The 21,124-nt window shown below is 35.9% G+C and overlaps 4 protein-coding genes across 4 annotated transcripts; 1 reads left to right on the plus strand and 3 right to left on the minus strand.

Annotated features, from left to right (window-relative positions):
* The first annotated feature begins 368 nt into the window (after positions 1-368).
* On the plus strand, positions 369-1,842 carry LOC117933646 (heavy metal-associated isoprenylated plant protein 39-like). Its single transcript, XM_034855119.1, has 3 exons — positions 369-478; positions 919-994; positions 1,253-1,842. Exons 1-3 carry the CDS (start codon positions 467-469, stop codon positions 1,552-1,554), a joined length of 390 nt encoding a protein of 129 aa, XP_034711010.1. The 5' UTR covers positions 369-466; the 3' UTR covers positions 1,555-1,842.
* Positions 1,843-6,283: 4,441 nt separating this feature from the next.
* On the minus strand, positions 6,284-7,320 carry LOC117933139 (uncharacterized protein PAM68-like). The gene has a single exon (XM_034854534.1). It carries the CDS (start codon positions 7,288-7,290, stop codon positions 6,739-6,741), a length of 552 nt encoding a protein of 183 aa, XP_034710425.1. The 5' UTR covers positions 7,291-7,320; the 3' UTR covers positions 6,284-6,738.
* Positions 7,321-8,678: 1,358 nt separating this feature from the next.
* LOC117933465 (DUF21 domain-containing protein At5g52790) lies at positions 8,679-12,138 on the minus strand. The gene is made up of 13 exons (XM_034854839.1): positions 11,459-12,138; positions 11,293-11,369; positions 11,136-11,219; positions 10,929-11,042; positions 10,763-10,849; positions 10,543-10,682; positions 10,376-10,463; positions 10,187-10,260; positions 9,916-10,097; positions 9,554-9,795; positions 9,308-9,354; positions 8,941-9,202; positions 8,679-8,864 (listed from the first exon to the last, which is right to left on the minus strand). The coding sequence occupies exons 1-13, from the start codon at positions 11,637-11,639 to the stop codon at positions 8,820-8,822; spliced, it is 1,623 nt and encodes a 540-aa protein (XP_034710730.1). The 5' UTR covers positions 11,640-12,138; the 3' UTR covers positions 8,679-8,819.
* Positions 12,139-19,668: 7,530 nt separating this feature from the next.
* LOC117933878 (protein SRC2 homolog) lies at positions 19,669-20,778 on the minus strand. The gene has a single exon (XM_034855449.1). It carries the CDS (start codon positions 20,708-20,710, stop codon positions 19,904-19,906), a length of 807 nt encoding a protein of 268 aa, XP_034711340.1. The 5' UTR covers positions 20,711-20,778; the 3' UTR covers positions 19,669-19,903.
* Between the last annotated feature and the right edge of the window lie 346 nt (positions 20,779-21,124).

Below are 21,124 nucleotides of genomic sequence, written 5' to 3' on the forward strand. Positions count from 1 at the left end.
AAATGCAAGCCCCACTTCTATAGTGATTGAGGTACTTGGGCCAGCCAAAACCCCAACTTTGACTCATAAACGTTCTTTCACACATGATCTAATGAGAACCAGCGAAGCAGCGACCAAGCTTCATTGACTCAGGAGAGAGGAGCGAAGCTTCCCACTCTTCACACCCACGGAATCTCTCGAAGCATCGCGGAAATTGAACTAAATCTTATCAGGGTATTAGTTTCTCCTAAATGTTCAAACGACGTCGTCTCCCACATAGGGTTTTTTGCTATTTTGTCCATCTTTGCGTCTGGCTTTTGCTGACCATAGACTTGACCCGGGGTTGACACGGTTTTTATTGTATCTATAAATATGAGGTTCCGGGGACTCACTCCACCACCAATTTCACAACTTCTTACACATCAACTTCCCTTTCTCCACTACCCTTCTTTTTGAGTCTCTGGTCTGGTATAATTTCCATAATTCAATGGAGATAAAGGTCTGTTGTCTCTCTGATATAGCTTTTTGTTTTTGAGTTTGTTCTGTTTTCCTTGAGGAATAAGCTTGCATGGCTGTGATGGGTTGTGATGGGTTTGGCCTGTTTGGTTGCTGAGAAACTGAGGAAAAGGAAAGGAAAGAAAATATATAGGGGCTTGTTGAAAAGCTTAACTCTTCTGTTCTACAATCAGAAGAATTGAGTTTTCTTGTTGTTTCTTTTCCTAATTTTTCTCAGAAATCAAACGGAGCATTAAGGAATTTGAATAAGTTCTATGGGTTTTGCTTTGCTTGAGCTCCTATTCTCACTTTAGTAGGTTTTGTAAAGATGAAAGTTTTCTAGGTCTTCTGAATTTTTTTTTTTCATTGTTGATGGTTGTTCCCCTTTTTCTTTTTCTCTGAATCACAGCGTATCTCAAGCTGTTCTTTATTTTGTTGTGACAGAAAATAATCTTGAAGTTGGAGGTATTCGATGACAAAGCCAAGCAGAAGGCCATGAAGAATGTCTCTTCCCTTCCAGGTATTGAATCTGAAGTTATTGCAAAATTTACTCTAATCCCTGTTTGGACCTTTGGTTTATGTGAAAACTGAGCAACTTTAAGAGTTTATTTTCATCCCAAAGACTAAAAAATTCACGCAATGTTTTCTTTGGCTTTCTCTTCTTTTTCTTACTCTTTCCCATCAGCCAAATGGTTTATTGTACTCACAGAAGAAAACCCAGTTCCTAAAAGCTTAAAAACTGCTCCAATCTGAATGGTTTTAAATTGCAATTTTGCAGGAGTTACTTCAATCTCCGTGGATATGAAGGACAAGAAATTGACTGTAATCGGAGATGTGGATCCCGTATGCATAGTGAGCAAGTTGAGGAAGTTTTGCCGCACAGAGATATTATCAGTTGGACCAGCAAAAGAGCCAGAGAAGAAGAAGGAGGAGCCCAAGAAAGAGGAGCCCAAGAAGAAGGACGCTAAAGATCAATTGGCTGATCTTGTTAAAGCACACCAAGCCTTTTACCCTCAATATGCCCCACACTACTATGTTAGAAGTGTGGAAGAAGACCCAAATGCTTGTGTCATTTGTTAATCACCAGATCATAGAAGAACCCAAAAAGGCAAAAGCAATGGTGTCGGTATCTGTCTATGGGTGATTCTAGATATGGGTCTTCTATAATGATGGTGCACTCAAGAACAGAAGCCTTATGTACAGTACTGAATGGTTAGTGGATGGTGGTGTTTGATTGTTTATTGTTTGCCAGTTTTGATTTGGAGTGTATCATATTTTGGGTTGTTTTTTTCCATGAATGAAGTAAGAACTTGGAGTTGTTATGATAATTGAATATTCTGTCTCCTTGGTGATGGAAATTTGAGATGACGACATAGAAAAGAATATCACCTTTTGTTTCAATTATTTCATACCCTTTTAAGCGTTTCACCAAAAAGGAAATAAAAAAAATAAAAAAGGAAACTTGGAAACTTTATTGTTGAGTGGCTCACTAGCATAAAAAATTACAATCCAATGATAATGATCTAGAGGCTGAAAATTTGCTCTTCTTCTATTTATTTCAAATTATTGTAACTATCTGGCTCTCAATTCTACTTTTGTGGGAGTTCCTAAAGAAGATAATTTACATATTTTGTGATGATAGATACAAGGACCATGTGGGAATATGAAGAAGAATGAATCAATTCAATGCACAAATTCCTTACGGTTGTAATACTATCCACACAACAAAAAAGTACTCACGCACACAAACACCAAAGAAACGATAATAGAAACACAAAGGTTTACATGATTAGATCAAAAATTGACCTACATCCATGAATTGTAGCAACAATTTTCACTATTTGCAGTCAATGATACAAGACAAAACATACTAGAACAATTTCCCTCTAGGTAAACCCCTAAATTACAAGCACACAACAAGATGCTTACTTGCCCTAATTTTTTTTATTTATTTTATCTTTCTATTTTGCCACCCCTAAAAGTAGGCCACAAATTTGATTTGATTTACACCTAGTTTCCTATTCCATATTGTTTCCCAAAAAACCAAATCCCTTATTTACTTTTCTAGAAACAGAAAATACAAAAGGAAAAAATCATCCATCTTAATTGTAAAATCTGGTATGATGATAAATGTCCATAAGCAATTTTTTTCACAAATCTCCGTCTGGCTTTGAATTTATCATCAATTGCTGCCACTCAATATTCTCTTAATTGCTCAGAATATTTATCAAGCTCAAGCAATGCTTGGACTTGATAGTTGTCAATGCCTTCGTCAACATATCAGTTGGGTTGTCATTTGTATGAATCTTTTCAACCACGACTTCATCTTTTGACACCACATCTCTCAAGAAATGTAACTTGACATCAATATGCTTCATTCTTTCATGAAACATAGTATTCCTTGTCAAGTAAATAGCACTCTGATTATCACAACGAACCGCCAACGTCTTCTGTGCCAACTCTAGCTCACCAATCATCCCCTTAACCCACAAAGCTTCTTTCATAGCTTCTATAAGAGCTACATATTTAGCTTCCCTCGAGGATAGAGCCACCATGAATTGAAGACTAGCCTTCCAGCTTTTACCACCAAACAATGTGAAAACATATCCTGTCAAGGATCTCCTTGTGTCCACACTTCCTACATAAAAAATCTACATACCCTACTACAACACCTAACTCTCCAATAGCTCCACCTCCATAAAGAATTCCAACATCAATAGATCCCTTCAAATACCTTAGGACCCATTTCACAACATTCCAATGTTCCCTTCCTGGACTTGACATAAATCTACTTATCATGCTGGTGGCATAGACCAAATCTGACCTACTACATACCATTGCATACATGATGCTACCAACAACACTAGCATATGGTATTTCCTCCATGTACTTGACTTCCTCCTTAATCTTAGGTGAATTCTCTATTGTCATTTTAAAGTGTTGTGCTAGTGGAGTGCTAACAAGTTTTGCTTGACTCATGCTAAACCTCTTCAAAACCTTATTAACATACCCTTTTTGAGTAAGCTTTAATGTCTTTTCCTATCACGTGATATCTCCATTTCGAGCATTCTTAGGGCAGGTCCCAAATCCTTCATCTCAAATTTTCCTTTCAATTGTTTCTTCAAATCTTCAATTGCTGCCTTGTCACAACTTGCCAATAACATGTCAACATACAACAGAAGATAGACATTACTAACACTTGATTTCTTCTTGAAGTAAACACATCTATCGAATTGGCTTCTTTCAAAACCACTATAAATCATGAGATCATCAAAGCACTTATACCATTGTCGAGGGGACTATTTCAAACCATACAATGATTTCTTTAACAAACAAACCTAATCTCCCTTGCTTTTAATTTAAAAACCTTCGGGTTGCCTCATGTAAATAGTCTCCTCAAGCTCACCATGAAGAAATGTTGTTTTGACATCCATTTGCTCAAGCTCCATGTCAAAATGTGCCACCATAGTTAGCAAAATCCTGATTGACCTATGCTTCACCACCAGAGAGAATTTTTTTTGTGTAATCCATTCCTTGTTTATATGTAAAGTCTCTAACAACCAACCTGGCTTTGTACCGTGCTTTCTCCACTCCTGATATAGATTTTTTCTTCTTATAAATCTACTTACAATCAACAAGCTTCTTATCTTTTGGTCTCTCCACCAAAACCTAAGTCTTGTTCTTGTATAATGATTCAATTTCATCTTCCATGGCCTTCTGCCATTTTTCTTTGTCATCACAGCTCATTGCTTGTTGATAACTTTTTGGTTCTTGATTTAAAGACTCACTAGCATTTGTAAGAGCAAAAGCTACCATGTCTTCATAACCATACTTTTGAGGCGGTCTTGTACCTCTTCTCTGCCTATCTCTCACTAATTGATAATCATCACAACCTTGCTCTTGGTGTTGTTGAGATGAATCCTTTTTTTGAAATTGGGTTGATGATTTTAGACCAATAGCTTTTCTAGATTCCAAAGGTGTGAGCTCCACCTAAACACCAACATTGTAGTCTTGACATATTGAATCGTCTTGACGAAGCACACCATCAAACTTTAAACCAGGAAATTCTTCTTCGTTGAACACCACATCACGACTGATTATAATCTTCTTTTGACTAGATTCAAGACACCACAACTTGTATCCTTTAACTTCCTTTGGATAGCCAATAAATACACACGTTAGTGCCCTAGTTTGCAGCTTATCCTGTATTACATGAGCATAAGTTGTACACCCAAACACCTTCAAATTTAAGCAACTTTGCAGGTTTCCCAGACCATACTTCTTGAGGAGTTTTCAAGCCAATTGCAGTTGAAGGACACCTACATCCACGAATTGTAGCAGCAATTTTCACTATTTGTAGTCAATGATACATGACAAAACATACCAGAACAATTTCCCTCTAAGTAAATCCCCAAATTACAAGGACACAACAACATTACTACCCCTGATTTTTTGTATTTTTTGATATATTTTATATCTTCCTATTTTGATGCCTTCAACAGTAGGCCACAAATCTGATTTGATTTACACCTCATTTCCTATTCCATATTGTTTCCCAAAAAACCAATTTTGATTGGTTACCAATCAATACCATAAGGAAATAAATCCCCTATTTACTTTTCTAGAAATAGAAAATACAAAAGGAAAAAAATCATCCATCTGTAAAATTTGGTATGATGATAAATGTCTAGAAGCTAAAATTTTCACATATTGATCTTTGTTTTCTTCTTGGTATTATTGGAAAGCGTCTCAAATTCTTAATTAATATAGAAAAGTAATTGAAAATATTTCTATAAATATTATATTTTATGAGGGGAAAAGGTCATAGGATAGAGATAACTTGTGAAGAGTATGTGTAGTTGATGGGGATATGAGGAAACGTGGTAAACACTAGATGGAACAAGAGGACTCGCGGATCAAGGTACAAATACAAAGAATGAGGAAACTTATGTTCGGGACCCAATATTTATTTGTAATATTTTCAATAGTATGGTGAAATATTCTTTCTCATCTATGGGTATATGCATGAATCACTTTAAAACATTATGTACCTTTTTATGTGTGGATGGTTTCATCTTTGTGTTGTGTTAACATGTTTGCATTGAAGCAACACATATATGGGTGTTGTAACTGCAGAAATGATTTGTGCCAAATTTTTGGATTCTATTAAAGTGATTGGTTTTTAGTGGTTATCAAATCAATGTGGGCTCTTTTATTCTCTCATCACCTACCTCTTTAGTTTTCAGGTTAAACTGAGCTTTCAGAGGATGCTACAAAGTCAAAGATTGCATAGAGAAAATCTTACCTTACCTCAGCAGAAAGAGAAAAAGGTATTACCTTGTGATTTAAAAATAAAATTCTGACATGTTATGTGATTAAAAGTTTCTTTTTATTAAAGAAAGATTGTGAAAGAAGTTTGTGTCGCTATCATCTAGTTTACAGCAGGGTCTTAGGTGGAAGATGGTGACTGAAACAGTTAAAAATATGAGACATAGCGATGCACTTTCTGTGGAGCATATGGTTTCAAGTGACAACTCACTCTGAAGAAATATGCTTCTTTGATATCACCTGCAACCAATGAGTATGCTGATGAACCATTTATTAATTGACACAACCCGTCTCATACGCCTCTGGAGGCCACCGAAATGGACTAATCTTGACCAAATAATCTTGTTTTTAATCGAATATTAAACAAATTTTAATTGTCGTTTTTATTCTCTGATGAATTGTATATGTAATCCAACACATGGGATGGGGATTTTAACAATAATCTAGTAGCTATGGGTTTTAGAAACCAGAAAAGGGAATGTAACCATTCAAAATTGGAGTCAGATTAGGATAAGCTTGAGGTTCAATCAACAGATCAAAACAACCCAAGCTCAAACAAAATGATTCAATACACATCAATATGACTTGAGAAGAATATAATATAAGAAATAACTGAAGTCCTAAGCATTAGATTAGAGCTTAATTGTAATCTAGTGTGCTTAAGAACATAATGTCGATGACATTTGGCTTTTCTTGTAGCATTTGGGCCTCAGGTATTAGAACAGTTATCACTGTAAGCAGACTTGATTTTCATTTCTAGGAAACAAGATAGAATGGAATCATCCTTAAGCTCAACATTAGTCACTGATGCTATATTCTTTTAAATAGAAATCTATGGAGGAACAACACTTTCTAGACTATTAGTCCCTCCAAGAACACTCCTGTAGCGAGATGGGGAAGACTAGAGAAGGTGCATTCCTGTATATTATAACGCCTCTATCTCTTGCTGTCTTCTTCCTCTTTCCACACATCAACCCAGTTCTGCTGAGCTTCTTCCAACCCGAGAAGGGAACCCTTCTTCTCCGCATCCCAACTTGTGGAGAGAGTGCCATAGGCAATTCCAAGAGCTGATGCCCCAAAGGCGATAAATGTTGTCAAGAAAGGAAGCCAAACTGGCACATCCCACAAGTGTTGGTCCTTAACTGCACCAAACAGGTTCAACAGAGCCACGCCGATGCCCATAGGAGCCCCCACAAAGAACAAGATTCTAACAATCATCCTATCAAACACCACCTGTGGTATCTTCTCATCATCATCATCATCACCGTTCCCAGAGTTCTTTCTTGGAACAGTTTCTTTCTGTGCTGTCTTCTTTTCTAGTATGGTACCTGGTGCTACGCCGAAGCCTTTGGCTTCAGCATGCAGCTTCCAAGTTCTTGGACGAAGGTTAAGGTCTTTGGTGGCAATGGGGGTTGGGGCTCTTGGATTCCATGGAGAAGGTTTTGTGATATGGGGATTTGGTTGTTGGAGGCAAACCAGAATTTTCATGGCTTCTCAAGGTGTATCATTCATGGCATCAAATGTATATGTTCTTATCGCTAGACTCTTATCCAAATTACAATGAATGGTGGAGGCTTTGTTTCAGAAGATAATTTGTTTCTTTATTTCTACCATTTGATATTTTGAAGATTTGTGGGGTTATACCTCCTTTTCAGGAAATGGACTTTTTGTCTTCTTTCAAAGCACAAAACAGATTATTTTCAATGAGCCAACAAAACAGCAAAATTTCAAATTGACAAGAAGCCATGACCATATGCAATGTCACGATGGTATGGTCCATTTTATTCATTTCACTGCTCTAAGAAGGGTAATATAGTAACTCATCCCATCTGAAAATTCCAACAAGATGAAATGGCAGGCTGCTATTGGTGTCTGTTACGAGGATTTGACCAATGACACCTTTCCTCAATCTGGGACTGCCGAAACAGAATCGACTCAATTCAATTTCCCAGAAACAAAAGACTAGTCATGTCTACTTACATACTTCATAGGAATTAAGAGGAAAAGGATAGTCATGTCTACTTACATACTTCATAGGAATTAAGAGGAAAAGGACAACTGAATCAAGAATAGAGAAAAGAAAAGCAAAGGCAATGCTCTTTGTTCCCTTTTTCTTGTTGCTTCTAAGATGTAAGTGATGGGGAAAGTTTATGGCGTTATATAAGTATGAACTCCTCGTAACCATATAGACGCGTTTTAAAGCCGTAAGAAACCCTTTGGGTGCAAAACAGACAATATATATACAGTTAGGAGTGAGTCATTACAAATGGTATCAAAGTCGATTCTCGACCTCGTTATGGGGTTTGTTTGACCCCATAAAGGTGTTTGTCTATTTGATCCTACAATCTCATGGGACACAACGAAGATGTTATATTTGGGGGGGGGGTTTGTGACATCCCACATTGGATAGGGAGAAAAGTTTCTGATGCTATATAAGTATAGACTCCTCGTAACCTTATAGACGCGTTTTAAAGCCGTAAAGGTCTTTTTGGGTAAAAAACGAACAATATCTACGTGCTTAGGAGCAGGTAGCCAATCCTCGACCTCATGTTTGTCTATTTGACCACATAATCTTATGGGACACAATGAGGACGTTTGTCTGCATGGGGGGAGGGGGGGTGTTTGTGACATCCCACATCAGATAGGGGGGAAAGTTCATGATTCTATATAAGTATGAACTCCTCGTAACCTTATAAACGTGTTTTAAAGCCGTGAGGGTCCCTTTGGGTAAAAAACAGACAATATCTATACGGTTGGGAGCGAGTTATTACAAGTGTTCTAGAATTTCAATCAATGACCTCAACCCTCTCTTTAATGTTAGTTCAAACACTGATTTGATTTTCATGGAAAACTGTTTGAGTAAGGCATGCACAGAGTGATCAATAATAACTGTTGCAGATGGTTTGTATATAGGCAGTTCAAAAGCAGTTCATGCACAATTATTATAAAAGATATGATCTGATTGATATTATACATGTAATGTTTAAAGGCCATTGTGTCAAACAATAGGAGCCCTGTTAACCACCTGGTTGCCTTATCTTCTCGTATGATTTTCTTGAAACCTGTTGAAATGTTTATATCAGTCGGTACACAATAAATTTGTAGAGAATAGTATCTAAACAGGAAGTTTTGAAGTACCCGATGTGGGGATGGTGAGCTGCGAATAGGGCCTGCAAGACCAGCTGGAGAATTTGGCATAGAAATCCCAGGTGAAGCAGAGAGAGTGGGTCTTATAAAGGATGGATGAACATAGGGGGAGACTGGTGAGTCTAGTACTGGAGTATGACCACATGAAGAAAGCGGAGATGCCACTGGCGATCGCCAGTGAAGGTGAGAGGCCAGTGCCACTGCAGGAGATCTTGATGATGATCTTCTTGATGGAAGCATATTGATTTTGATCCTGGGTAAGAGATGATGAGAGTAAATCCAATATGATTAGTCCTACAGAAAACAAGAACAGCTCATTGAAATAGCATATAGTAAGATGAAAAGAATGGATACTCACTTGTTGTGAACATCGATGTACTCATCTGTCTCATCCAATATCTCCTCCTTCAAAAACAGAACATGAGCATTAGGTTTCAGAGAATCCACAGAGACTTTCAACAACCACAAATGCTATACAGGATAGTTCTTGTTCTATGTAAGCTATAAGATCATACTAAATAAGAACTAAACACCAAAAAAGAAGAGTTTATGTCTAAAGCTATTTAAGAGGCTAAGCCCATGTACTTATACTAAAAACATTAACCTGCAGCAGTTCTTCCATGACATCCTCCATTGTTATGATACCAATGACCTCTTCATCCAAATTTGGAAGAGATTCCAAGTCTTCACCTGTAACATTTCCATCTCCACTTCCCCATTTTTTTAACCGTGGACTCGCACCTTTGCCTTGCTCCATCATTTTCTTTAACGTCGGATTTTGAGTTTCAGAGGACACATCTCTAGAGATGTTCAGCTGTACACTTGGATAAAACTGATTGTCAACTCCTGAAATGTAGTAACCACCAACTTGAGTGCCAGAGTTTTCTGTTCTCCCCATACTTTAATTTCCATAGAAAGATTATGATCTGAGTAGGTATGAATGACTTCAAGTCTACCCAGTTTTACCTTTATTCTCGGCTTGTCTTTGCCTCGAATTCGAGTTATTTATAGCAAATGTGCAGGGTTTGGTGTTTGCATTCTCTGTATTTGTCTTGACATCCTTCCTACACTTCACGACAACAGCCATATGACTGTGACCCTTCTGGAATTGATTTAGTATATCATACAGTGGTAAACAATCATATACCCTGTTACAAATCAAAAAACATAAAAATGGTTCTCAATGGTATCCTGAAATATAACCTGGAAATTTGAAACCAAATAGGAAAATTTTCACCTGGGTATTCTTCTAATAGTAAGATTCCTGATTGGGGTTTCATCTTCTGCACGGCATTTGATCAGATTTTTCACCTATAACCAGTAGGGAAGTTAGCCAGAATCACATGGACAATGAACATAGTTGATGCTTAAACTCTCCTTTAGACAACACAGACTGAATGATCATTAAGATTTCTGCTGTTCTTACCAAAATAAGGCCGATTATATTTGTCAGGCTTCCTGAGAAGACGGGTATTCGACTATGCCCTCTGTTAAGTATTAGGCTCATTGTATCCCTAGGATAGAGATAAATCATAACCAAATATAAGATAGAAATTGATATAGTATGACATAGTGACAGAAGCGAAGGCATACTCGTCGAGTCTAGTGTTTATGTCAAGGGAAAATATTTCAGATATGGGTGTCATTGCATCTTTAGCTGTCTTCTGTGTCATGTCCAAAACTCCAGAGATAATGGTTGTTTCATCATGTGTCAACTCCCCACCTCTCCCTGCCTAACAATGAACACGAGTGGAAAGATTTATGCACTTCCAGCTCCAGAAATATCCAATTTAGCTTGGTTGCAGATACTAACCTCGTTTCCATGCATATCCACCAAGGTCTTTAGCTCTGCTCGCCGTAACAGTGCAGAATGGCCCTTTCCAAGGAGCCAATCCAGGAGCTGCAGCAAGAAGAAGCCCCACAAAAGGCAAAATGCATCAACACTTGGAATATTTTGAGCATAAAGGGAAGCAGATTACCTTACTGATAGGGTAAGATATAGGGAAGAGGACTAAAACAAGTAACCGAACCACAACAGACAGTTTTGCACCGACGCTCAGACCATACTGGGAGCAGACAGCTTGAGGGATGATCTGGAAAACGAAAAGGATAAACCAGATGTTAGGAAGCTACCAACAATCAATCCGTGACCGCTAGGGAAAGCTTTTCAAGAATCAAGAATTTACCTCCCCAAAAGCAAGTATGAGGGTGACTGATATCAATATAGCACCCCAAGCTGGGACAAGCGCATCAAGGAAAATGGGCAGGGCCTTATTTAACATAGCTCAGGGTTAATAAAATTTCAAGCAAAAGAAACAAAAATATACTTGTCAAGAAGCTTACCTCCATTGCCAGAGAATTGCCTATGAGGAGGGTACACAGGAGCAAGTGCTGGTTCTTAACAATGGGCAGGATCTTCTCTGCCATCAACCAAGTTGAAGTGTCAAAGAAATGAAAATTGAGCTCTAATCAGATAATGCTTTCGCAAATGAATGAAAACTAATTTAACCTGCATTCCTCCTATCTTGGGGCCGACCAGCCTTGGCCAGGACCTCTAGATCAACAAGGCTGAGGGACATGAGTCCCAGAGTGAGGCCTGACATTAGACCAGCAAAAGACACAAGAGCAACGCATATAACCAGATATATCCAGAACATTGTCTCACAACATGGCACATCGCTCGCTGCCATTGTTTTGGATGAAGAGCGAACGAAAAGATAAAAGCTTAGCAGCTAAAAAGAATGAGCAGAACACTGGTAAGGGGTTTGGGTATTAATAGACTTGGCTGTTAATGGGAAAAAGAATAATGGTTCTCATCAGATACAATGAGAAAGGAAGACATAAGACTGACTGATACAACACCCAACTGCCCAAGGAAAGAGAGATAGAGAAAAGAATACAGTTATCTTACAATAAGTTAAAAAAATTCATATGTGACAGAATAAACAAAGTCTGTGCCACCAAAGCTACAATAGACTGAGAGGGGGTGTTTCATTGCTGCTCTAACACCCAAATGTGTCAGCACCATATTTTTCACTGAGCAGGCAAAGCCTTCAGCCCATAACCTCGTTGTTTCGAGGGGAATTCATCTTCCAAGCAGCCAAATCCTTATGAACCAACATAAATCTTTTGGGAGAATAAGGGCATTGTGCCTGCATTCACCCTTAGGTTCAGCTCATATCCCATTTGCCCATTCCATTTGGGAAATCCCCAGGAAAGAATATTGTGCTTGATGGTGTCACACTCTATATATATAAAAAATGTATGTGGAAGCAGGTATGAGCAGCACAAACACATAAGATAAGGATATGACGTCCAGTTGATATCTTCTGTTTGGACAGATGCAGGTAGTGAAGAGGCAAATCCAGGATAAACAATTTGATAAAGGAAGAAAGGTGCATACTTAGTTTCTCTATAGAAAAGGTAGCAGAAGGCTCCAACAGACTTTTTTGGCTAGTTCTGTCACTAGTGGTGGTAAGTATATTTAACAAAGTGTTTAAACCTAAGCACTGATGGATTAATAAATCGTCAAAAGAAACAATGCTTTGAGATGTTCAATACAAAGCAAGTATCGTGCCTAGCTTGAGCCTAAAAGCACACATCATTTTCCATTGTTATCAAAATATTGGCTTACTTTATGAAGGTGATGTTAGGTTCAAAATTTGTTTCACTTTCAGCTATGTCATTGGGGTCATGCAATTTTTGTAACATTTCACTCATTTTCATGTAGATATTGTCTGCTCTGTATTCAAAAGATCCTCGGTGTTTTAAAATATGTTTACATAGTTAAGAGAAATCTATACATATATCATTAGAAACTTCTTCACATAGTTAAGAGAAATCTATACATATATCATTAGAAACTTCTTCTCTTATATGATATAGGATATCACAATCACCCTTATGTAGACATAATATTCTCGTTGTAGCCTACAAAATTATAGGGTCAAACAAACTTTCGCACCAAGATTAGGAATTAGTTCTAAAACCATTTATAATGGTTTGATCCCTCTAATAGAGATATTATTTGTTCTGAGTTTAAAAGATTTTCACGACTTTAAATCTAGTTTACGGAGTTAAATAAATGTTATCACAATTTTGACTTACTTTTCGAATGCAACATATGTAAAATGACAGTCATTTTATAATTGGGAATGACTCAAATGGTTAAATGGTCACACAAAAAGAAAGGAAAGAAAGGAAAGAAAGTATACAAACTTCATGAACTTTTGAACTGGCTCCATTTTTACATTGAATACTCTGCTCAACCTGGGTTAAAGAAACCTTCTCCTATAACATTAGGGCTCATCATCTAAATTAAGCAATATCACTTCGAAGTTTTAACAAAAATTGGAATGTTTGTGTTTAGAAATTTAAAGGTGATCCCAAAAAATATTTTAATTTGCACTAAAAGAAGTCCTCTTAAAAATATAAACATAACTTTTTTTATATTTGGTGTTTATATTAACATTATGTAACATGTGTATATTAAACATGGATGTATCGAAGTTTATGAATATATTGGAAATATCGATATATCGATGAGACCAAAATTCATGGAAATGCTTGCAAAATTTTTTTAAAAAATGATAAAATAAGTAAGAATACATACATTAAATGTTGAATACATACATTAAGTGTAAAGTTATTTTGTAAGTGTAATTGAGATAAACATAATTAAAGAAAAATATTTATCAATTTTTTTAAAAAAGTTATCTTAAATTCTTTTAATATATTTGTAGACCCGCTCGGGAGTAGGGTTCCCCCTTTTTTTTCTAACCATCCCGAGGATGAGCTGTTGGGGGCAGCGAGAGAAGACTGATGTGTGGGTTGCTTTGGGCGGCCATATGGGACGCAGAAGGGGCTATTTTGGGCGACTAGATATGGAGAGAGTTGCAAAGGAGGACGAAAGAGGGAGGTTGGGTCTGAAAACAGAGCAAGAAAACCAAGCGGAAAAAGAGGAAAAGGATGTGGGAAAAAATCAGAGATTAAGAGAGAAAAAGGAAAAGAGCTGGGTGGGGATTTTCGATTCCGGACGGGGGGACTTTTAGCTAGGAGAAAAACAAAGAAAATGGGGATTTTTCAGGGGCTTTTCGGGGAGGATTTTGGGAAGCTGGAGTGAGAGTTGAAGAGGAAATGAACTTGCGCTGTGGAAGAGAAGGTAGTGAAATACTGGAAATCGAGCATTAGCGCTTAAGCGAATCCCACCAGGTGTAGTCCCCGTAAACTTCATCTTCTTCCATTTTCGCATTATTTTCTTCCATCACTTGTTGACATTTGAGATTCAATTTGATGATTAAGGATGGTTGTTGGGTTTCTTCTATTTCTTTTCATTTCCATTTATAGGGAAGACATTTAAGCTGAGTTATTCAAATTTTAGTCGGTAGTAGATAATCTAGATTTTAGTGGCAACTTTTTATCATCTTCCTTGTTTTCTATCAAAGAGAGTGAATGAGAGTGGATGAGAGAGATGGCTTGGAGCGCTGCTACACAAACCTCAAAATGCCAAACCTCACGGCCAAACCTCGCCTTCATAAAAAAAAAAAAAAAAAAAAAAATAGAAGAAGGAGAAGAGGAAGAGGTGGTAGAAAAACTGATCAAAGCGATGTTTCCATGCGCTCCAGTTCAAGGCTCTGCACTGCAGGAGATAGGCTAGTTCGTGCACATCTGGACCCTTTGTTATTGATATTCCTCATGGGTATGTTGAAAATGGGGGCAACATGTGTGAAATGAAGGCTCTCAGAGCCATTAATGGTTTTTCTTGATTGGGAATATTTTATGGCAATAAAGTCAATGGAGGACTTTTGGTGGGGCATCCATGGGGCACATATGCCCATACACCTTTTTTAAGCCTTTATGCTCACACATTTTCACCAATTTTTTTTTTTTAAAAAAAGTAACTTTCAAAAATTATGAATTTTTAGTCACTTCAATCTTCAAATTAATTTTTCAAAAATTACAATTTCCAAATTCAATTTTTTTTAAGGATTCCATTTTCAAATAAATTCCCAAAATTTCATTTTTAAAATTAAATTTTTCAAAACCTCAATTTTTAAGTTTAATTTTGAAACTCCAATTTTCAAATAATTTCCAAAATTCCAATTTTCACATTTATTTATTTAATAATTATTATTTTCGTTATTATTATTATTATTATTATTATTAGTTATTTATTTTTAAATTTTCATCTTTAAATATTTCTTCAAAATTTTGATTTCCAAATTCAATTCCCAATTTTTGAAATTCCAATATTCCAATTTCTGAATTTAATTTCTAATTTCCAAAATTCCAATTTTCACATTTATTTATTTAATCATTATTATTTTCGTTATTATTATTATTATTATTTTATTTTATTTATTTATTTTTAAAATTCCATCTTTAAATAATTCTTCAAAATTCCTATTTCCAAATTTAATTCCCAATTTCCGAAATTCCAATTCTTCAATTTCTGAATTTAATTTCCAATTTCCAAAATTCCAATATTCACATTTATATTATTTGATAATTATTATTTTCGACTATTATTATTATTTTATTTATTTATTTATTTTTAAAATTTCATCTTTAAATAATTCTTCAAAATTCCGATTTTCAAATTTAATTCCCAATTTCAGAAATTCCAATTTTCGAATTTAATTTTCAATTTCCAAAATTCCAATTTTCACATTTATTTATTCAATCATTATTATTTTAGTTATTATTATTATTTTATTTATTTATTTATTTTTAAAATTCCATTTTTAAATAATTCTTCAAAATTCCGATTTTCAAATTTAATTCTCAATTTCCGAAATTCCAATTTTCCAATTTCTAAATTTAATTTCCAATTTCCAAAATTCCACTTTTCACATTTATATATTCAATCATTATTATTTTCATTATTATTATTATTTTATTTTATTTATTTATTTTTATTTCTAAAATTCCATCTTTAAATAATTTTTCAAAATTCCAATTTCCAAATTTAATTCCCAATTTCCGAAATTCCAATTTTCCAATTTCCAAATTTAATTTCCAATTTCCAAAATTCTAATTTTCACATTTATTTATTTATTTATTTATTTATTTATTTATTATTATTATTATTATTATTATTATTATTATTATTATTATTATTTTATTTATAAAAAAAACTCCATTTTCAAATAATTTCCAAGATTCATTTTTTCATGGTTCCAATTTTCAAATAATTTTCAAAATTCTTATTTCTTTCAAATTTATTTTCCAAAATTCCAATTCTTAAATTTACTTTTCAAAACTCCAATTCTCAAATAATTTGCTAATTTCTTTCAAATTTAATTTTCAAAATTTCAATTCCTTAATTTAATTCTCAAAACCCTAATTCTCAAATAATTTTAAAAATTCTAATTTCTTTCAAATTTAATTTCTGATATTCCAATTCTTAAATTTAATTCCCAAAACTCCAATTTTCAAATAATTTTCGAAAGTCTAATTTTCAAATAAATTTCAAAAATCCAGTTTTCTCTCAAATAGTTTTAATTCCACTCCAATTCTCAAATAATCTTCTATTTCTCTTGATTTTACATAAGCACGAATGCAAATTTTCATAATTCCAGAGTAATGGAATTTGTGAGACTAATTCGTATAAGATAGATTTGGCTTTGGTGGGGGCCCCATGTATGAGTTTTCCCTTTCTAATTGTCAATTGTTACGCTTGATGAGTATTGTTTGATCTTTGCCTTAGTCTTTGATATGGATGTGACGATTTTATATTTGAGCTAACCTTGTTTCCATGATAGCGCACTATTAATTGCTGCTAAGGTACGCTCTCACTCCTACTTCATTTATTTATTCGTTCTTATGTTTGATTTGTTTCGTTATTCAGTCATTGTATTGGTGTTCATTGATCTCTTAGTTAATTGTCATGCTTGCTTCACCTTACTTAATAGAGATCCGTTTTTTGGGACTTAGAGGGGTGTTTCGGTCTCTTTACCGTACCTTCCCAATAAGTAACCTAACCCCAAAGCAGACTCGATTTTTCACTGCTTTTCCATATCATGAGTCACGTTTGAGGTTTTCCTTTCTTATTTTGTTTTTCCTTTAAAAATAAAACAAGTGGCAACTCTAAGTCTTTTCTAAAAAAAATAAAAATCATATTTTACATTAAATAAATAAAAAACGAGTTTCGTCATCTAGTGGGAATGCATCAAGCGAAAATTCGGGGTACACAATATTCTTATTTATTTATTTTAAAAATTAAAAACCATTTTTATTCGAACATGTTTTATTAAATTTTAAATAAAAAATTAAATTGATTTGTGCAAAACCTTTTATTTGAGATTTAATTTCTAAAATTTTATTACAAATTTGTGATGATAACTTTTTGTTATGAACATTAATTTATTTAAATAATTAAAATAATTAAAAATTATATTAATAATTTATCTTATCAAATTAAATTAAATTTATAAAGTATTAGAACTTCATTTATTTCTTTTTAACATTTTACTAATTTTTGAATAAATTTATATTTTTAATATTTTAAAATTAAATAAAATTAAAAGGATAATTATTACAAAAAAAATTAACATGAAGTGATAGTAATTTTTTAAAATAAGATTAATGTGAAAAATATTTAAAATTAAATGGATAAATATATATATATATATAAAGTGAAGTGATAGTAATTTTTCTAAAAAAATAGATTAATAAGATAAATATTTAAAATTAAATAAATTAAAAGGATAAATATAAAAAAAATTAAAAGTGAAGTGATAATAATTTTTAAAAATAGGATTAATGAGATAAATATGAAAAATAATTAAAAATAAGGATAATAAAAAATAAAATAAAAAAGGTAATATAAATTAAAAATATTTTAATCATTTTGTATTTTATATTTTATTAAATAATTTTACATGGTATATTCTCTTCCATCATTTAGAAATTTTAAATTTATGCATATTATTGAATTTATATTTAGTCTTAATTATTGAAGACAATATAATTAATAAAATACTTTAAAGTTGGAATATAATAAGTGTCAAATTATTAGTAACTACCTATATTTTATTTAAGTTAATAAATATCAAAACACAAATTCAAATTTTATTAAAAGAATTTAAAATTTTGAAAAATATTGAAAATTTTCTAAAACTTTATAATTATTTTGATATTTAATTAAAAATCTAATATTTTTCTACCAATAATCTAGCTTTATATATATATACTTCCTTAAATGATTAGTCGATATTTATTCCCATGTACCGTCATTGCTTCTTTCCCAGTAAAAGAGGATCACGACCCGTGGGCCGCTTTCGCACATTGAGGCACGCTGCTGCCTCGATAGGACTCTAGGCCGTGTCCATCAAAATGATGGGTTCTATCTGGCGCTTAAATCAAATGGTCACCCAAATCGGATCGGTGAAGAATATTATACTTTTTGGATAATTTTGGTCTGCCTATACGGTTTTGGGAAGAAGACTTGCAAGTAGAGAAGGAATAGAAGTCTCTTTGAGATACGATTCTCTGCTATATTAAGGCATGCTCTGCAAGCCCAAATCGCTTAGCAAATTCTCCTGAGCCGGCCAAGATCTTGGTGAAGTAGGCGCTGTGTTTCGACCGAGGAAAACGATAAAACAAGGGCTTTGAATCATGTTCAGAGGCCCCGCTTTGTGTCTAACGGGCCCGTCATCCTTGGATGGCCAGGGCTAGAAAGGTTTGAGGAACGAAAGCTTGAAAATTTTCAGAAGTTTGTTCTGTCATCTATGATGCCTGTTGATCAACGTAGTGAATTCTATATGAAGAAATTCGGCCCTATTTCTAATAACGCGAAGCTTCATTATTCGGAAGAGATAGCAACTCGTTATGCGGATGAGAGATAGCAACTCGTTATGCGGATGAACAGTTTTCAGAGATGTTGCTAATCGATGCCTGCTTTTTGATCGAAGCGATTTACTGCATTGTTAGTAACACTGAGAGTAGTCTGCCTCTCTCATCTGTTCTACTGTGTATTTGTGCGAGAGATTTCTTTTTGCCGGAGAATAGGATACCCTTTTTTGTTCTTAAGAATTGATTAGTATGAGGTTTGGTCCTTTTGAAAGGGAGGAGAAGAAGATTATAAATGAATTTCTATCAGCCACCATGCCGAATCCGGGAAGCCAGCTTCTTTATCTGTCCCATAACTTGTCGGATGATCTCCGAAGCCAGCGTCACAAACCTTCTACTTCTCCTACCAATCCCCCTAAAGTGGCCTTTTCTGCTAAACAACTACACGATCGAGGCATTAGTTTTTGTTCAGTGTTGCGCTTCCTGGGCAGCTGGGCAGGGTCGGTGTTAAACTTACTCCTGTACATATTCTGCGTGGCCTTTATGTTGAGCTTTTTGTACCTCGGCACCTACGCTGTTGCCAAACTTGTCATTATACTCCTACGTGCTATGAAGCCTCTTAATGGACTAGATTTTGCCCTGATGATAATGATCATTACCAAATTCAGGATCTGTTTATGTTGCAGAAGGCCTTGGTAAAAGGCTTGAATTTCTGAGAACTTGCAATGGTAACATAAGTTTGTGCTTCTACAAGGAACAGGAGGAATAAGATTTTACCAGTGGCCAGCTTGCTTAAAAATGTTGTATGTCCCATTTGAGCTCAGTTGCTCAATTATTTATTATAAAAATAAATTATTTATTATAAAAATTTCTATTATTTTAATATTTTTATAAATATGTTAAATTACTTTTTGCTTGGGCGGTCGAAGATCAAATGGACCCTGCATTGATTTGGAATATGTTGACGAATGGAAGGTCTGCGTATAGCCTCCGATAGAGGTTTCGCCCATAACACACAGTGAAGGAGGAAGAAAATAAAGGAAAAGAAAAAAGAAGTAAAAGGATTTCAAGCAATCGCAAACAAACCCTTGAAGAAGCTCATCTTGCAAAGGCGAGTGCATCAGAACAATCAACATAAACATCGAGATGTGGGAAAGGAAAATCAGTCGTCTTCCTCATCTTCAATCCTCTCTGCCACGTCTTCAGCGATGTTGTCCTCCAAAGCATCCACGCCCTCAGCTATTGCTAGTCCGCCCAATACTCCGGCGACCGCACCCACAGCCAATCCCGTCCCCATCCCCATGCCAGACTTCTTCTTCTTCTCCTCCACCACCACTGTCTGCCCGTACGACCCTTGACCGTATCCGTAAGTTGGTTCCTGATACCCATACGCCGGCTGCCCGTACGGGGAGTGGCCGTAGGGGCCGGCATTGGAGTAGTAAGGATCAGGGGGAGGTGCGCCGTAGGCCGGTGGATCGGCGTAGCCTGCTCCTCTGGTTCCCGGCGGCGGCGGCACGCCGTAAGGTGCTGTGTAGTAGGGCTCCGGCGCACGGTAACGCAAATCCCTCACGGAGACCTCGACATCGACCTTGCCCTGAGGGCGCCCGGAGGGACGGCGGAGCTCGAGAGTGCGGAAGGCCTCGACGCCGAAGCCGACGTCATCGACGACGTCGCGGAGGAAGAGGCGAGCGGAGCCTACCATAGGCTTGGTGTCGTCTTCGTCATCGGATTTGACGTGGACGATGTCGAGGTAGAGGGCGGAATCATCGATGGAGGAGGGCACTGGAATGTGGAGAGTCTCGTTCCAGGAAGGAAAGGTGTCGCCGTCGTGGTCGACTTTGGTGGAGCACTTAGCGTTAGGTTCCACCCAAACCACGGCGTATGGCTTCAGAGAGCCGTGGCGCCAGTTCACGTTCTTCAGATCTTTGGCGGAGGAGATCTTGAGCTTGAGCTCGAAGCGAGGGGCCATCGGAGGAGGAATCTGGGAATTCCGGAGAAAAGAAAAATGCTCTTCACTGTCAAATGGCTGCCACAATGGGGTGGGTATTTATTCAGAAAAATCTGCACTTTAATTGGTGAGAGAAACTCTTCGAGTGTTCCTTTTTGATACCTACTTACCTAGTACGTTGTCAACTAGGGAAAAAACTTACGAGGGGTGTGGGGCCCATCAATTGTCTAACACCCACACCTGGCGGTTTCTCACTCTAGTTTGGGTGTGGTTGGTCTGTGCCCACTGCCCACTGGTGTAACCGGAAAATGCCGGTGTGGGTGGTGGGTGAGCTCATGTGAATGGGGAGGAGACCGGTTTGTCCACGTCAGTAATATCTTCTAGAAAAAGGTCAATTAGCCACACCATTCCTACGCGGAGCGGACAAGGCGTCAC

The sequence above is a fragment of the Vitis riparia genome, chromosome 16 (genome assembly GCF_004353265.1).
Source record: "Vitis riparia cultivar Riparia Gloire de Montpellier isolate 1030 chromosome 16, EGFV_Vit.rip_1.0, whole genome shotgun sequence".
In the NCBI taxonomy this organism is placed as follows: domain Eukaryota; kingdom Viridiplantae; phylum Streptophyta; class Magnoliopsida; order Vitales; family Vitaceae; genus Vitis; species Vitis riparia.

Coding starts and splice junctions, on each gene's coding strand:
- LOC117933878 (XM_034855449.1), bottom strand. CDS start 20,710: ATGGCCCCTCGCTTCGAGCTCAAGCTCAAGATCTCCTCCGCCAAAGAT.
- LOC117933139 (XM_034854534.1), bottom strand. CDS start 7,290: ATGAAAATTCTGGTTTGCCTCCAACAACCAAATCCCCATATCACAAAA.
- LOC117933465 (XM_034854839.1), bottom strand. CDS start 11,639: ATGGCAGCGAGCGATGTGCCATGTTGTGAGACAATGTTCTGGATATAT. Junction 10,464..10,542: donor ATAAACACTAGACTCGACGA/GTATGCCTTCGC, acceptor TCTCTATCCTAG/GGATACAATGAGCCTAATAC. Junction 9,355..9,553: donor TCATGGAAGAACTGCTGCAG/GTTAATGTTTTT, acceptor CTGTTTTTGAAG/GAGGAGATATTGGATGAGAC.
- LOC117933646 (XM_034855119.1), top strand. Junction 995..1,252: donor GAATGTCTCTTCCCTTCCAG/GTATTGAATCTG, acceptor GCAATTTTGCAG/GAGTTACTTCAATCTCCGTG.